The sequence below is a fragment of the Patella vulgata genome, chromosome 7, assembly GCF_932274485.2.
Source record: "Patella vulgata chromosome 7, xgPatVulg1.2, whole genome shotgun sequence".
Lineage (NCBI taxonomy): Eukaryota > Metazoa > Mollusca > Gastropoda > Patellidae > Patella > Patella vulgata.
The window spans coordinates 25,321,531-25,337,601 of NC_065885.2; the positions used below are offsets into that span (position 1 = coordinate 25,321,531).

The 16,071-nt window shown below is 35.6% G+C and overlaps 1 protein-coding gene across 1 annotated transcript; it reads left to right on the top strand.

Annotated features, from left to right (window-relative positions):
* Positions 1 to 13: 13 nt before the first annotated feature.
* On the top strand, positions 14 to 15,318 carry LOC126827439 (kelch domain-containing protein 10). Its single transcript, XM_050556756.2, has 9 exons — positions 14 to 62; positions 4,790 to 4,935; positions 6,468 to 6,552; positions 8,635 to 8,789; positions 9,740 to 9,888; positions 10,378 to 10,462; positions 11,317 to 11,431; positions 12,175 to 12,314; positions 13,598 to 15,318. Exons 1-9 carry the CDS (start codon positions 23 to 25, stop codon positions 13,808 to 13,810), a joined length of 1,128 nt encoding a protein of 375 aa, XP_050412713.1. The 5' UTR covers positions 14 to 22; the 3' UTR covers positions 13,811 to 15,318.
* The last annotated feature ends 753 nt before the right edge of the window (positions 15,319 to 16,071 follow it).

The following is a 16,071-nucleotide window of genomic DNA, read 5'->3' on the forward strand; positions in this document are numbered from 1 at the left end:
AAAAATAAAGATGGCGGCCTCCATGAAAAACATTTGCAAATTTGGAGAGGTCCTTCCAAAAAGTATGTCATTTTCATTGGTCGTATGCTAGACATTGGCATTTAATTTGCATTATAAGTAAAAAGGACTGCATGGTGCTGTTGGAAATGACTCACCAGAGAGATAGTCCGTTCGTTCGGTGGTCTTCTAGTTACTAGTATTAGTAATAGTAATAGCCTACATGTCAATGTCATGTATTATGTAGGCATGTACGATATGTACTAATAATGTAGGTCTACCTACCGTAGTTCCTTTAGGAACTGTGACTGAGCGGACAATGTGCACTGACAGTTCCTATCCGCCCCTATATAGCTACAATATGAAAATACGGTAAAACAACAGTACCGGTACCGCTCTTCCCCACTTCTGTTCTCAGGCTGTTTTGGAACCCGTAGGGGTACCTTCTATTTTTCACCTTGATTCTTTATTTTCTGCCAAAAGGAATCATTTCTCACTATATTTGACACAAATTATAATAATTCAACACCATTTCAAGTAGAATTTAGTGATTAAATAAACATGCGGTCTCGTAATGAGTGATCAATTCAAACGTATTTGGTGTATGTTTTTAATTGCAGAATTCTACTTGAAAATAGTGTTGAATTATTATAAATGTGTGTTAGCTATGGCAAGAAATGATTCCTCTAGTGAATAAAGAAGAATCCTGGTGAAAAATGGTTGGTGAGGATTCCAAAATAGCCTTAGAACAGGTTTGGAAGAGCAGTATTTTCATATTGTAGCTGTATAGCGACGGATAGGAACTGTCAGTGGCAATCGTCCACTCAGAAACAGTTCCTAACGGAACTACCTACTATGGTGTGGCGGACAGAAAATATGACAGTCATTAATTTAATTTTCGACAGTCCAGTAGACGTTCGTTCCCTAATCCTTGTGTATGCTAGACACTTTAATTAGTGGTCAGGAATTTAGTCATTCCATTATTTTGACGCCAAACATTCCTATCTAGATCTTTTAGTATTGGATAGGCCTTTACATAAGAATATGGCTTTGATTTTATGAGTGTCGGCTGCAGGCCTAACGCTGTCAGTGGCAATTTGCGATAAAAATATGAAAGTGGTGTTTAAAGTTAGATTTTGGCGATAATTTTGGCAATAACGTTTTGGAGTACTAGCAATTCGTTTTGAGAACTGGCGGCAAAAAATCTTAAAAGTCTAATCTATATATATATCGTAGATTGACCATAACATTGAGTGTCAATCCCAATCAGGTGGCTGTATACTATAAATTAATCAACTCGCTGATAATTCGGATTGTGTCAATGTTAAATACTACCCAATTGTCTCGGATTAATGATTAGTCGATTGATAATTGCCAATGATATATATATATATATATATATATTTAAAGCCTATCTCATGTCATTATTTGCTCCTAATAATTAATAACTTGATGTTTCAAAATGGCTGACAATTCTTTTCGAAAAGAATTAAATATTTTAATGGTTGAATTCCGTTTACTGTGGTCTCATACGACATGACAAATATACGAGCATGCTTTGTATTATTTGTTTTAAAATTATATTATCACCATTGGTCAGAAATGTAAGAAGGAGTCGAATAATGATGATTCTTGAGTGAGAAAACGCTGTGCTATTTGTTTCATTACGACTACCAAAATGCTCTAAAGTGAACAATGAGTCTGATGGTAAGGATCAAGGATTCCGATACCTGAAAATAACAATAGGCCTAGTGGCAGTTGGCAATCCTTGGATGAGATTTTACGTGTAAATATTGAAAATATATTGTGCAATACGGTGTGCTTAAAGACTAAAGTCACCAAAAATAAAATCTGATCTTAGTTAATCATCTCAAAACTGGGCTCATGTATAATGTAAAGACAGATTTTGTAGTTGTTGGACATTGTATATGCCGGTTATTGTTTTTAACAGTTCTACCTCAGAAATAAAATTGTTACATGTTGTCTTTTTTATCACCAATTTTTGGCAGATAAAATATTCCAGTTGGCAGAAAATATTTTTTAAATTATCCATTTTGGCCGAAAAAATTGAAAGCTTGTGTGAGCCATGGTTGATCATTCTTCTCTGACTGTTGGACACCCATTATGTCTAACCCAAGGACCATTGAATTATAGCACTATCTGGCCATGAATGTTTAGAATTGATTCCATTACAGATGTCTTCCGTCTTGCTCCAACCACAATAGTGGATCAATCTAAGGACTTCCTTTGAGCATGTTTTGTCATCATTTGATGACCAAAAAGTTACTGGCCTATAACTTCCTTAATTTCGAATTAAACTGTTCCCAAACTGTACTGCACATATCTTAACAACCAATTCCCACTGAATTCAATGTGAAACTTACCCCATAAACCTATAAATTCAATCAAATTCAGCGGCTATTTCTGTCCCATTTAAAGGGAGCCACGGTGATTAAGTGGGAAAGACACTGACTCGCTAGCCTGGAGGACGCGTGTTTGATCCCTGCACTGGCCAAGAAAGTTCATTGGGATTTTCCGGTGTGGTTTCCCTTTGTTGGTGGTGCAGGACAAGGACAGCTGTCTAGTCATTTGGATGGAGCTAAAAACCAAGGTCCTGTCTATACATTGGTGTGCATGTAAAGATCCCTTGGCAGGTGGAAGTCGATATAAAAGTAGGTCATAGTGCCGCTGCCCAGGCAAAATTTCCCTCATAGCACACTGTGTGGCGTATGCTGGTCTTTATTAGCCTAGTCGGAGCAGAACAGTAGGATGTTAAACCCCATTTCATTTCTTTTCATTTGTCCAATTTAAAATGGCAGCGGAAGCAGAATTAAATTACAAAAACTGTTCGGTAAGATAAGATAAAGATTTCAGTGTTCCACTCTTCACTAGTTATAACATGATTACTTATTTCCATACAAACTTCAATCTGATTAAAATACAGATCTATATTTCATTTTGGTTTTTTATACTTTCGATGGCCTACACTACATGAAGATCTGACAAGTTATAGCGATAGGTCACGTCAGGGGTCAAAAGAACTATAAAAACGAAACGAAATAGGATCTGTGTTTTAACCAGATTATGCAAACTGTGATATGTGTTGAAAATTTTGCAATTTAAAGGAGCTAAGTCGCTAATATTTTGGATCTAGAAATTGACACAAATGGGTCGCAACGCATACAATAATGTAATATGAATGTATATAAATTGATTTACATTCAACCGTTTCTGTTTTTACTGTAATTTTTAATCAGTTAGGTTCGGCGAAATACGCTAGTATTCTCAATCGAATAGCATCTGGTTATTCCAGTCTACGCCGATATTATTTGACATGACTTGTGGAATTTGCCTAGCCTCGTTTTTCGAGTCCATTATTACAAATAGCGCTGAAACGCATTATGGTACACGATTTGTGTACCAATTGTAAAATGTTTTTTCTGTCTTAAATATTGGATATGAAAAGGCCATCTTTTCCCGGTAAGATCAGAACATCAATGTTGATTTAAACCGACAAATAAATCGTGTTTTCAATGTCGAAGATTTTGGATGATATTGAGTTAGAGACTTAGCTACTTTAAGCTATTTTAACTTGCACAAAAGCTTGTGGTGTTATCAATTTCAGCAATGAATAAAACAATTATCCCAGCTACAAATATTGCAGCTAGACAGAGCACTGACAATACATTATTATTAACTGGAGTATCAGTGAGGCATTTCAGCGTGTAGGAACTTCTAGGAAGCCATCTTAGTATCTTGATATTCAAATCAAAATAGTAAATAAGCAAATCGTTATGATATATCAAGAGTAAAATGTCTGTAAAATAAAAATTTATTGACCGAATCAGTTAAAATTTGTTGTGTACCCCTGACATCATCCCCCACAAATGTCAAGTCTCTACAAAATGAAGTTGGAAAGGATCAGGAGTGCAATTGCACCAATTAGCACATGTATGGTTTAGATTAGATAACAAACCTTACTCTCAACCCTCCGTGTTTCGAGATAAGAGATGATGCTATTACCTTCAATGTAGCACATGCGGGAGCGATTCGCACCCGGCATTTGTAAACAAAATTGACAATATTTTTAATCAAAACAACGATTGGTTATTGTTATTTATAATATTTCTGCCACACCCAACTACAATTAAGCATACCTGAAATGGGTACAAATCCCCTCTTTTTAAATCAAAGTGACAGTAGATTGCTTTTTCCGACATTTTAAATTTACGTCTTTAACACATAAAGGCGGGGCCTCGTGTGCAATAGCCAATCAAAGTACCCATCGATCAGAGTTGTGCAGTAGTAATACAGCGTAATTATGAACGTCCGCATCAATTTTGATAAAAACAACGCTTGATTTACTTTATTGTCAATATTTGCTGATAAATGAATGTTGTTTCAGTAGATTGGACTGCGTATGTGTAATAAGTACTAATAGTATAAAATTAACTTATTTTTACGATGGTACATACATTAATAAAGAAATTGAGTTTTCCACTTGGAACTAAAGGCATCCAATCATAGCTAAAAACAAGCACATCAGTATATCTCAGCGTTTTTAGTTACGTTCTCGTAGCTAGGTTTAGATATATTGAAATAAATACAATGATAAAATTATATTATGCTATATAAACACATTGATAAATAAAGATCATATTTTTGTATATTTTAAGTAAACTGTTCAAAGATCCACACATCCTGAATTGCAAATTTAACTCAATTAGTTGCATTATCAACTCATGTGATTCAGTATAGTAAGTTACCAAATATTTGATATTATTTATTATAGATATTAAAACCCATGAAATACCTGAGGAACGTAGTGGACATCGTTTGGTTGTAGATGAGGCTAATCTATATGCATTAGGCGGTTATAATCCTGAATTCTGGGAAATACAAAATGATGAAGATTCCAATTATCCTTTATTTCATGAGGTAATGGAGATTATATAATACAGGGTGTTTGTTTAAGAATATGGTATCCATGTTGTTTTGAGGTGGTTGGGTAGTCGAATGGTTTGGATCATAAAGTCTGTCATTAAGTCAAGGAGTAGGGCTGCATGTCAAGCCTTGTGGGTTTTCTCCAGTAGTGCTGGTACGATATATCACGATTCACCTTCTACCGATTCACGTATTGAATCATGAGATAAATCGATGTATCATGATTCTTTTATTGTCTCTTCAGTAAGTAAACTGTCACTCTTAATTATCCACGTTACTCATTTGATCCTTATTTCTTCAACATCGGCAGGACTAGAAATATCAATTATTCATATTTATCCTGTTGTTTTCTTGGTAAATATTGACCTGGTTATGAATCGTGGTACAAATTGTATCATAGCACCTGAATTACAATATGTATCATATCGGGATTGCAGTAGCAATACCCAGCACTATTCTCTGGATCTTTCGATTTGCTCCCACACCTAGGGAGCCACAATGGCTAAATGAATAAGACGCTAGCTCGCTAGCCCGGAGGTCGCGGGTTCAATCCGGGTCATGGCTGAGAAAGTTCATCAGTATGTTCAGGCGTGGTTTTCCCTTGTCAGTGGTGCAGGATGGAGGGCCTGACAAGGACAGCTGTCTAGTCATTTGGATGGGACGGAAAACCGAGGTCCCGTGTATACATTGGCATGCACGTAAAAGATCCCTTGGCAGGTGAAATTCGATATAAGAATAGGTCATAGTCATTCGGCTAGGAAAAAAACGAGGTCCCTTGTACATAAAAGATCTCCTGGCAGTTGGAATTCGATATAAGAGTATGCTGTAGCACCGCTCTCTGCGCAAAATTTCAACCATAGCACATGGTATGGCATATGCCCGTCTTCATTAGCCCAGTCGCTGCAGAACAGTAGAACTTTAAATCCCATTTCATTTCTCCCACACCTAAAGATCCCTACATGCAAGCGAATTATTGAAATAAACCATGGGATCATGTTAGTGTCAAAATGACCGAGAGAGAGAGAGAGTAACTATATATATATATTATGTGTGTGTAGAAGATATGAACCTATAGGATACCTGTTAATTTTTATGGTTAATTTTTGTACACCCACAATGAAATGTGGTGTATCATCATCCCATTCATGTCCATGCATGTAGTTACAAGTGGATGCCAAAGTTATTATTTTCTGTATCTTGTTTAAATTTGTAGTCATTGTTTATATTTGTGAGACCATGACATCTGTTGAATATATCTATTAATTGAAGAGTCCAGGGGAAGAACGATTTAAGTGACATTTTTGTCTTTTCGTTGAAAAAGTGACTTAGATCGTCCTTCCCCGGGGCTCTTCAATTACTTTCAGAGTTATTCACCTTCATTACTTTAAAAAAAACTTTTTGGACTCTCGATGCTCTCAGTAGCTGTGATTGTATCATAGCCTGGTAACCTTTTTTTTTTTCAATTTCAAGAAAAGTTCTGTCTAATTTGAGTGTTTCCCAGATCGTAATTTCTTGTTATTTTTTAGCTCTGGAAATTTAATTTTGCAACAAGAAAATGGAAAAGACTGAAAACTCAGGGACGCATGCCTTTTGAATTGGCTTCTCACACTAGTAAGTAGAGTTGTACTGTAGTGTATACCAGTAATTTTGCCATCTGATCCAAACAACTAGGTGTTCTTTGTCACGTCATCTCTGCTGCACCACTCACTTTCTTGGCCAATACTAAGATCGGACCTGAAACATCATACTCACTGGCTCCACCACAATTTGAAATAGATTACATAGTTGAGCTTGCTAATATGCTGGACTGTTGACCAGAAGATTCATGATTTTTCTAGCCCTGTTCCTATTTTTCATAATAATAAATGTCCATTTCTATAGCACCAAAACTCCACAAATATTGTGCTTGTAGCGCTTGACCAAACATACCTACTTAAAGTCTTTAGCTCTCAGTTATAACTTGTTTGAAACAGATGAGTTTTTTAAAAGTTTCTTAAATGACAATAATGCATTGGCGCGGATTAATAGGTAATGAGTTGCACCTTCTAGCGGGGGGGTTGGATGGCCGAATGCATAGCATGTGCACGCTGTATCATAAAGCCTGTCATTGAGTCAACTGGGGGGTTGTACGTGACAAGGTTTAGGGTCGCCTGTCCAACCTCGTGGGTTTTCTCCAGGTCCTCCTGTTTCCTCCCACTAGAACCCTACGCGCAAGCGAATTATTGAAATAAAATTAAACCATATGTTAGTCCCAAAATGACCTAGTTCGTGTCAAGTGGTTGTTAAATCCCATTTCTCTCTCTGCACCTTCTAGCAGTAGCTACTTCAAACAATGACCAAAAGTTGTCATCCTGTAACTTGGTATGGTCAGTTGATTGAAAGATTTCAATCGTAGATTTTTCGATGAAATGTACTAAGATTGAACAAGTTTACAAAGATATTTAGGAGCGGTGCCAATTACACATTTAAAAGTTAGAACCGGTAAGCGAGTTTAAAATTTTATTTTATCAGGGGTAACACCCAAGGGCTGATAAGGGTGTGATGAGCCATTCCCATAGGAGAAAAAAACAAATAATACTATTGGTTTGTGCGCACAGAATAGAAGGCACATAAAAGAACCTCTTGACAATTGAAGTTGAAAGGGCCATGTGTGGCACATACTCCTCGAAGAGTTTCATTTGATTATACATAATCCCCGCTTAACACTGCGGTAAAGGAAGCAAATTTCTGTTCCAAATTATGACGGGTCAATAGTCTGATTAACAACCGATAGCTTACTGCGTAACGATATCATTTTGCTTTAAACAGAGCTCAAAATTGGACCAAATCTGTTTACATAACATTACGTCATGACTCACGATTTTATTATGCCTAATTAACCAGTGCATAGCAGAATATTGCAGAAAAACTAATTGCGTGACGAACGAGACTATCAAAACGAATACACTGTAAACAATACTGTTTGTTTTTAATACCTTAAATCACTGTCCAAAGCTTTAGGGACGACCCAGATTAAACGAAGGGCTGTCATGTTGCTGTCCTTGGGATAGATTGGATTGAACGGGAAGAATAGACACACTCAGAAGCCAATCCAGTAATGGCAAGAGAGGGATTTCTCGGGCCATTGCTTCAGGAATATGTGGTGTGGCATGGAAATTGTCTTTTGTAAATAAATGTTGGCTAGGGATATATATATATATATATTTCAAAAGTTGAAAACACTACAATTTATAGACAGTAGACTGTTATTATATAATTAAACATACCTGAGTATAAATGAAATGGGGTGTAACGTAATACTTTTCTGCTCTGACTGGGCCATTGCAGGCGGCGTAAACTATATAGTGTGTTATGAGAGAAATTTTGCCCAGAGAGCGACACTACCGCATACTTTTATACCGAATTCCAACCCTCAAGGGTTCTTTTATGTGCATCCCATCTGAACACTGACAAGCGGGAACCACAGCTAAAAGTCGTTTCTCGTCCAACACCAGGTGCAAACCCGAGATCTCTTTGTTAGTGAAGATAAAAAGATCTGCTGGACTTAGGGCTGGCGTTTGCACCAAAATTGTTTTTGATAAAATTACTTATTATATATGGTTTTTATTCTGGCAAGAGTGTGAGAGCCTATTTTTGTAAAAAAAAAATGATTAATTTATATAAACGTATAATATTTTATCATTCTTTCTGCAGTTGTAAAAGACAGAAGCAATATATTATTATTTGGTGGTACAGGGATTCCGTTTGGTGATGCCAGTAGTAATGAACTCAATGTCTGTGATTTAAAAACTTTAAAATGGAAATATTACCCATGTACCGGAGAATTACCAGAAGCAAAATATGGTCATGTAAGTATTACACCCACCGAGTGCGCCAGGCCATACAAAAAAAAAAATTATGGTTTCCAGACCATCCTTTTAAAAAATCAGATGTGGGAGAGAGGTTTTATCTTTGTGTTTTTATTTTATCAAAGGAACGCTACTTGGCTATATGACGTCTATACAAATCAAATTGTTGTTTATAGGAAATTATGATTATCCAGTATCATTTATGATTGTCATTAACATTTATCAGTGTTGTGTACTTGATAAATGAGGCTATGGATTCATTCAAATCTTTTCCTAGATTTATTCCCAGTAACCAGGATAAAATATTTTGTGCAGTAATTAATGAGCCTGTTTTTAATTCTTGGGTTTTTTTTTTCAAATAAAAACAGGTCATGCTGCCCTTTTGAACCAGAATATATTTTGTATATGGCTTAATTGTAACTCTTTTTAATCTACCTTTTATTAGCAAGCAAGGCTAGGTAATAGATTTAAAGTTTACCCACTGATCTGTAGTGTTCAAATTTTGGGTCCCAGCTCGGCCATATATATATATATATATGCCTATCATGAGAACTTGTGTAAAAATTGACAGGAAATATCTCAGGCTCATCGTTCTATTTACACGCTATAAACTAGCATATTTTTCATAAACCATTTTCAAACATGGCTGCGATCGACCTCCACCATGTAACTATCAAATACTTAAAAGCTCATAAAGCTTGGATATGGTACATACAGCAATGTATACGAGAAGAGAATCTTTGTTAGTTGGGCAACTTTCACATATTTTCGAGATGAATCTACAGAGTTAAGCCCCTTAATGATCATGATCGCGTTAAACATTGTTAAACTTTTAAAATTCTCAATTATTATGTAATCTTTGTGAAATTTGAATATGTTAACTGCTGGCCGGTGTGCTATGTAATCTCAAGTATAGTTCACAATATTAAGATATATTATATATTTCTCAGACAATGACGTTGGTTGGAGATTATGTTTATGTTATTGGTGGTACAACAGGTTTAATATATAACATGGATGTACATCAGTTAAATCTTAATGATTTAAGATGGGAACAACTTTCAGGTCAAGATAATACTAAATGGCAGCCAGACTCAAGGTAGGTTTAAACGAAGAAAACACTTACATTGGAGATTGTAACTATATAAAAGGTTTTGGGTGTTTTTTGTTCAGTTCGTTTTTGTCTTATTTTTGATAAGAGTTTTAAAGTGAAAAGTTCATAAGTTGGTAATTTATGATGACACTCATAGCCAAATTTGACCCTTTGTATTAATTGTGTATCGTTTGTTGATTGTTTGCTAAATTTGTTACTGTGTGTAATATAGAATTTTATATCGCAAAAGCACATTCTACCCCTTTGCAGCACTCATGTCATATTACCTAATATTTATCTTGTATTATGTCCACAGTATTATGTTCCTGTAGACTTCCAGGAGACTTTCTGAAAGAACATTTAGGAAAAAGCATTTGCACTTATGACATTATGCAATTTTGTCAATTTTTAACCAGGAAAATATAAAGCTTGCATGTCCTTGTGTACATTATTTAAAGTAAAAGGCATAATAGATAAATTTTTATTTTGAAATAGATATCGACATGAAGTTATTAGTAAAGGTAATGATTTGTATCTAATTGGAGGTGGAACAGCTCTTGAAGTCTTTGGTTTCAAAGAGGTAATCCTAATTCTTTCAATTATTTAATTAGCTTCTTAAATAAAAGGGTCAATCTACCAGAGCGGGTGCTATTGATCACCCCTTTTAAGGCAGACGGTAGGACAGTTGAATCGTTCTATTATGGTATGCCAACCAGTGGTATTTCAGGATACTCTTCAACAAGTGCACAACATGAACAGATACCTTTTCCTTGCCAGGCCCTGTCTTGCAGCACTGATGAAAGGAAACCAAGCTGGAAAATGCAAAGGAACTTTTTCGGCCAACACCGAGATCGAGATGAGGCTTAACTTCCTACTTTTCTGCATCGACTGAGCTAATAAAGACGTGCATGCACCATACAATGTGCTACAAGGGAAATTTTGCCCGAAAAGTGGCGCTACGACCTACTAATTTCGAATTCCTACTGTCAAGGGTTCTTGTATGTACACGCCAATGTGTACACAGGACCTCGATTTTTCATTCCAGGACCTCTGTCGTTCACCACTGACAAGGGGGAACCATACTGAAAAATACTTATGAACTTTCCTGACCAATACAGAAATCGCAGGCTAGACCTCCAGGTTAGCGAGCCAAAGCCTTACTCACTCAGCCAGCTGGGCTCCCTGAGTCCCTAGGCATAGGAAGAAATATATCTTTAATGACATTTAAAATTAGCATATGATTACACAAAACTTCAATGGACATTCAAAAGAAGACGGTCAGACTTGATAGCATATTTTATCAATGACGAACAATACAAAAATTTAAAATGTAGATAATAAGGAGTTGATCATTTTCTTAAAAGTCCATGGAGAGGTCAGATTTTACATAGTACTGTATTCAATTTTCTTATGGTTATATTCATTTTGAGACAGATACCTGTTTTTAATATTCAAACTTTAAAATGGAAAGAATTCAAAGGAAAACCAGATTCAATAAATGGTTACCCATCTGCCAGAAGATGTCACAGTTGCGTATATTTTGATAATGGTGAGTGTTCCTGTCAAACAATTTTTATACGCCCACATTTTCATGTGGACGTATATATTGTCTTCGCCCCTGTCCGTCCGTTCGTCCAAAATTTTATCCAATTTTGACGACACTTGAAATATGGGTTTATTTCCAAAAGATCTCAATTCCTTTTGATATAGACATGTATTGAACCGTAACTTCATGGATTATGGCCCCTAATTGTACGAAAAATCACTTTTTATATGCCCACATTTTCATGTGGAGGTATCTTGTTGTCGCCTCTGCTCGTCCGTCCGTTCACAATTTGCTTGTGGACACGCTACAGGTCACAATTCTTATCCGATTTTGACGAAATTTGAATTATAGGTTTATCTTCAAAAGATCTCGGTTGCTTGCGATATTGGCATGTATCGGATCAAAACTTCATGGATTATGGCTCCTGATTGTACGAAAAAATCAAATTTTTAGCTTGTGGACACTCTAGAGGTCACAATTTTTATCCGATTTAGATGAAATTTGAAATGTATGTTTATAACCCAAAGATCGCAGTTCCTTTCGATATTCACACATATTGGACTGCAACTTCCTGGATTATGACCCTTTATTGTGCGTAAAAATCACAATTTTTATCTGGTTTAAAAAAACGTTTAAATATATCACCGTTGCCCTCATGTTAATATATGTTTAAATTTATATATCATTTAAAGCAAAAATAAAGACCTGCAGTAAACATCTATAAGTTTTGTTTTATTCTAATTTAGAAATCTATATATGTGGAGGATTAGGACAACGAAGGATAGCTGACGATATTTGGAAATTAAATCTAACAACATTGCAGTGGAAAAAACTACCATGTCTTCTGCCTAGCCCTGTATATTTTCATTCAGCTGATGTTACTCAGGTCAGTTGTTGGTACATACATGTATAAACTATACAGGAATGAGAATTTAAATAACATTGGTTTCATCTATAGATGATTTTACTATTTGAATATTGTAAGTCATTATACAAATGCTTTTTAACAATTTTATTCAATTGAAATGATAAAGTTTTGGATCATTTTTGGTTCATTTTCAGATTTGTATATGTAGATACCCAGTACTGTAAATCTTTGAAATGAATATATTTTCTTTAAGTTGTTAGTTTTTAAACATTTGATTTCACTGAATTAATATTAGTAAATATTTCATAGGAGACAAAAACACATCAAAATCCCTTAGCTTTATTTGAATAATAAATAGCTTTGAAAAACTATTTGAAGAATATTTGCGTGAGCACTAAGATTTTAGTAGATTTGATTTAATTAGTCTGTAGCTCAATAGTTAAGGAATGTTCAATTGGAAAATATATGTTTTCTATCAAATACAATACATCTTATGAGATGAGTACATTATTATAGATAATAGAAATGTTACCATCATTGGGATTATCAAACCTGTCAATGATTGAACGCTAGGATGCATCCACCGATGACTTGACCAAATACCAATTGCAGAAAACTTTATTGATGACCATCTGAAACAAATTATTTTTTTTAGGCTTAATATTCTTTTTGTCTTGTTGATAATTATATTTTCACTATCTGTTAACAACATATGAGCTGGGGGGTTGGATGGCCGAATGGTTAGCACTTGCATGCTGTATCATACGGACTGTCATTGAGTCAACTGGTGTGGTTTCGAATCCCCGGTTGTACGTGACAAGGAGTAGGGTCGCCTGTCCAACCTTGTGGGTTTTCTCCGGTTTCCTCCCACTGCTAAAGACCCCTCTGACCAAGCGAATTATTGAAATAAAATTAAACCATGTGTTAGTCCCGAAATGACCTAGTTTGTGTCGAGTTGACATTAAACCCCATTTCTCTCTCTCTCTCTCTACCTGCTAGAAACAAATGTCTTTAATGTAGATGCTGATCAGCATTGTCTGATTTCAAAAACTCTTGATAAATATATGTGTTAAAGACCCTATTTATTGTGGATAATGAAGCAAAGTTTCAACTATTTAGTGACTACCTGTTAAAAATTTTCTCTTTAAATCAGACTGGTTTTGCTTTGTTTGTCCAGCTCCCTGTTAGGTAGGTAATAACAAAATGATTGTATGTTTTATTGTGCAAACAGCTTTGGCCATTTTAATTTGAATTGCACAGATTGTTTTCTCCGTAAATTGTTTTGATTTTATAATTTTCAGAATGGTTGTATGTATGTATTTGGGGGCGTAGTACATATTGAAGACAAAAGATCAAATAAAATCTACAGAATCTGGTTAAAGTTACCTCCATTAGCAGAGTTGTGTTGGAACATTTTATGTGATGAAGTGAAAGACTGGACAGTGTGGACTAAACATCATCTTTTGGAATTAGGAATACCGTCACATTACATAGACAGAATAGATAATTTATAGCATAGGACAAACAAGCTATCAGTGTCTTTACGTACCAAAGTGTAGCCTTACCTGGCCCAAGTAGAAGAGGGTGTGGCCGGTACATCGCTCCGGTTCCCACGCAACCCTATAAATATCTATCAGTGTTTATTTCAAGTTGGCATGGTCAACATTTTTGCCGGTTCCCACGCAACCGTATAAATATCTGTGTTTAATTCAAGTTAGCATGGTCAACATTTTTGCCGCAGAGCCCCTGATCCGATCCCAGATGCCCATCTCTGACTATGTGGAGCAGAGTTGGAAACCCTATTTTTGGCATAGTTGAACAGTATTTTTTATCACCTACATTACTTCTTATGTTGAACCTTAAATGTGGTGATTGGTGATTAAAATTTGTCTTGCTCCTCCACATTAAAATTCTTGTGACCACGGTTCTAATCATGTATGGTTAAACTATATCCTTTTCCAATTTGAAAGAGGTGTATCTTCAGTAATTCAGTCAGAGTTTTACAGGGAATTGTCTATAACAATTAAAGGAAATTGTCTATAAATAGTTATATCATTCATGACTTGGGGTATATTTGCTCTCTTTCCACCACTAGTGTGTTCACTATCTTTGGTTAGGATGGAGTTATTTATGCTTTATTACTGGGTTGTCAAGGCAAAACACTAGATCAAGGATTCTTTTTTAAAAACTGGCATAGCTTAGTCATACTGTAAGAATATTTGTATAGCCTTGCCTTGTCAATTTTGTTCTGAACATGCATAATTTAATTCTAATTGTATTAACAATATCTGTGATATAAATTTATTGCCCTAGTCTTGAAAATGTTGTACAATTTCATAACCTGTGTTTCTTCATTAGTGTTGCAATATTTTATATGTGGTGTTATTGTCCATGCCCCTGAACTTGAATGTATAATATTGCCTCACAGTTATTAAGATGTCTGGCAATATTATGTTTTCAGTTGTTAAAAGGTGACCAATATGTTGCTTAATATTTATTCCCTATTGATGTTGAAAACAGTTACAGTGAGGTATAAAAATTGGAAATAGTCTTAAGTGCGCAAATTAAATGTCAAAAAGTAAAGAAATGACCCAAATATATGCATTATCTGCCACATAGTGGAGCTTGATCTCCACCTTGAAATAATACAAACATGACTTAATGGATAACAATCACAAGCAACTTCAATAGAGCAGTGTTTCAACAAGTATGGCATGTTTATATGATTTGTGCTTGACAATATCTGTGACAGGTGCCTTATGTCCCAGTTTGCTCTTGGTGTTATCAAGCACAAGGTAATATGATCTCCATTTGTTACTTGCACTTCAATGTTTATTTCAACCAGGACCTGAGGATTTCTTTAATATATGCTCATATATTCTATCTATAAAATGTCCATTTTTTGATTTTATGTTATGGTTTGCTTGTTCTGTTAGACATATTAAAAGACAGTATTGTAATTATGTACCAGTACATGTTTAAATGAACTGTTTATTATAAAATAAACGATATTAAACCATTATTCAACATGCAGACTACTGCAGACATAAATTATTAAATGAATCCTAGTCCTTTAGGGCCATGCAAAGCTTTCTTGTACAATTTTAGATACAATATATTTATTGCCACAATGTGTCATTAAACATTAAGGTTATGGGAAGAAACTAATGCATTCTACATTTCCCTTTTTATACGTCCACATTCATAATGTGAACGTATTATGCCGTCGCCCCTGTCTGTGTGTGTGTGTGTGTGTATGTATGTGTGTGTGTGTGTGTGTGTGTGTGTGTGTGTCTGTGGTTCGCCTACAGGGCGCAATTCTTCATGGATTTTCTTCAAACTTGGTATACTTATTCCTTATACCCCAAGGAAGATCCCTATTGTTTTTGGTGCATGCCCGACCCCCCGGGGCAGAGCCACGCCCATTTCTAGTATTTGTTTGTTTGTCGTCTACAGGCCACATTTCTTAACTAATAATCTTGAAACTTTGCATACACATTCTTTGTACCCTAAGGAACATCCCTATCGTTTGGGGTGCATGCCCAACCCCCAGGGGCAGAGCCACGCCCATTTTCTTTTCGTGTGTCTTTGTGTCGCCTACAGGGCGCAATTCTTACTGGATTTTCTTCAAACTTGGTATACTTATTCCTTATACCCCAAGGAAGATCCCTATTGTTTTTGGTGCATGCCCGACCCCCAGGGGCAGAGCCACGCCCATTTCTAGTTATTCTTTAAGTGGCATTTAGCGATCAGGGAACAAATTAACAGAACACAG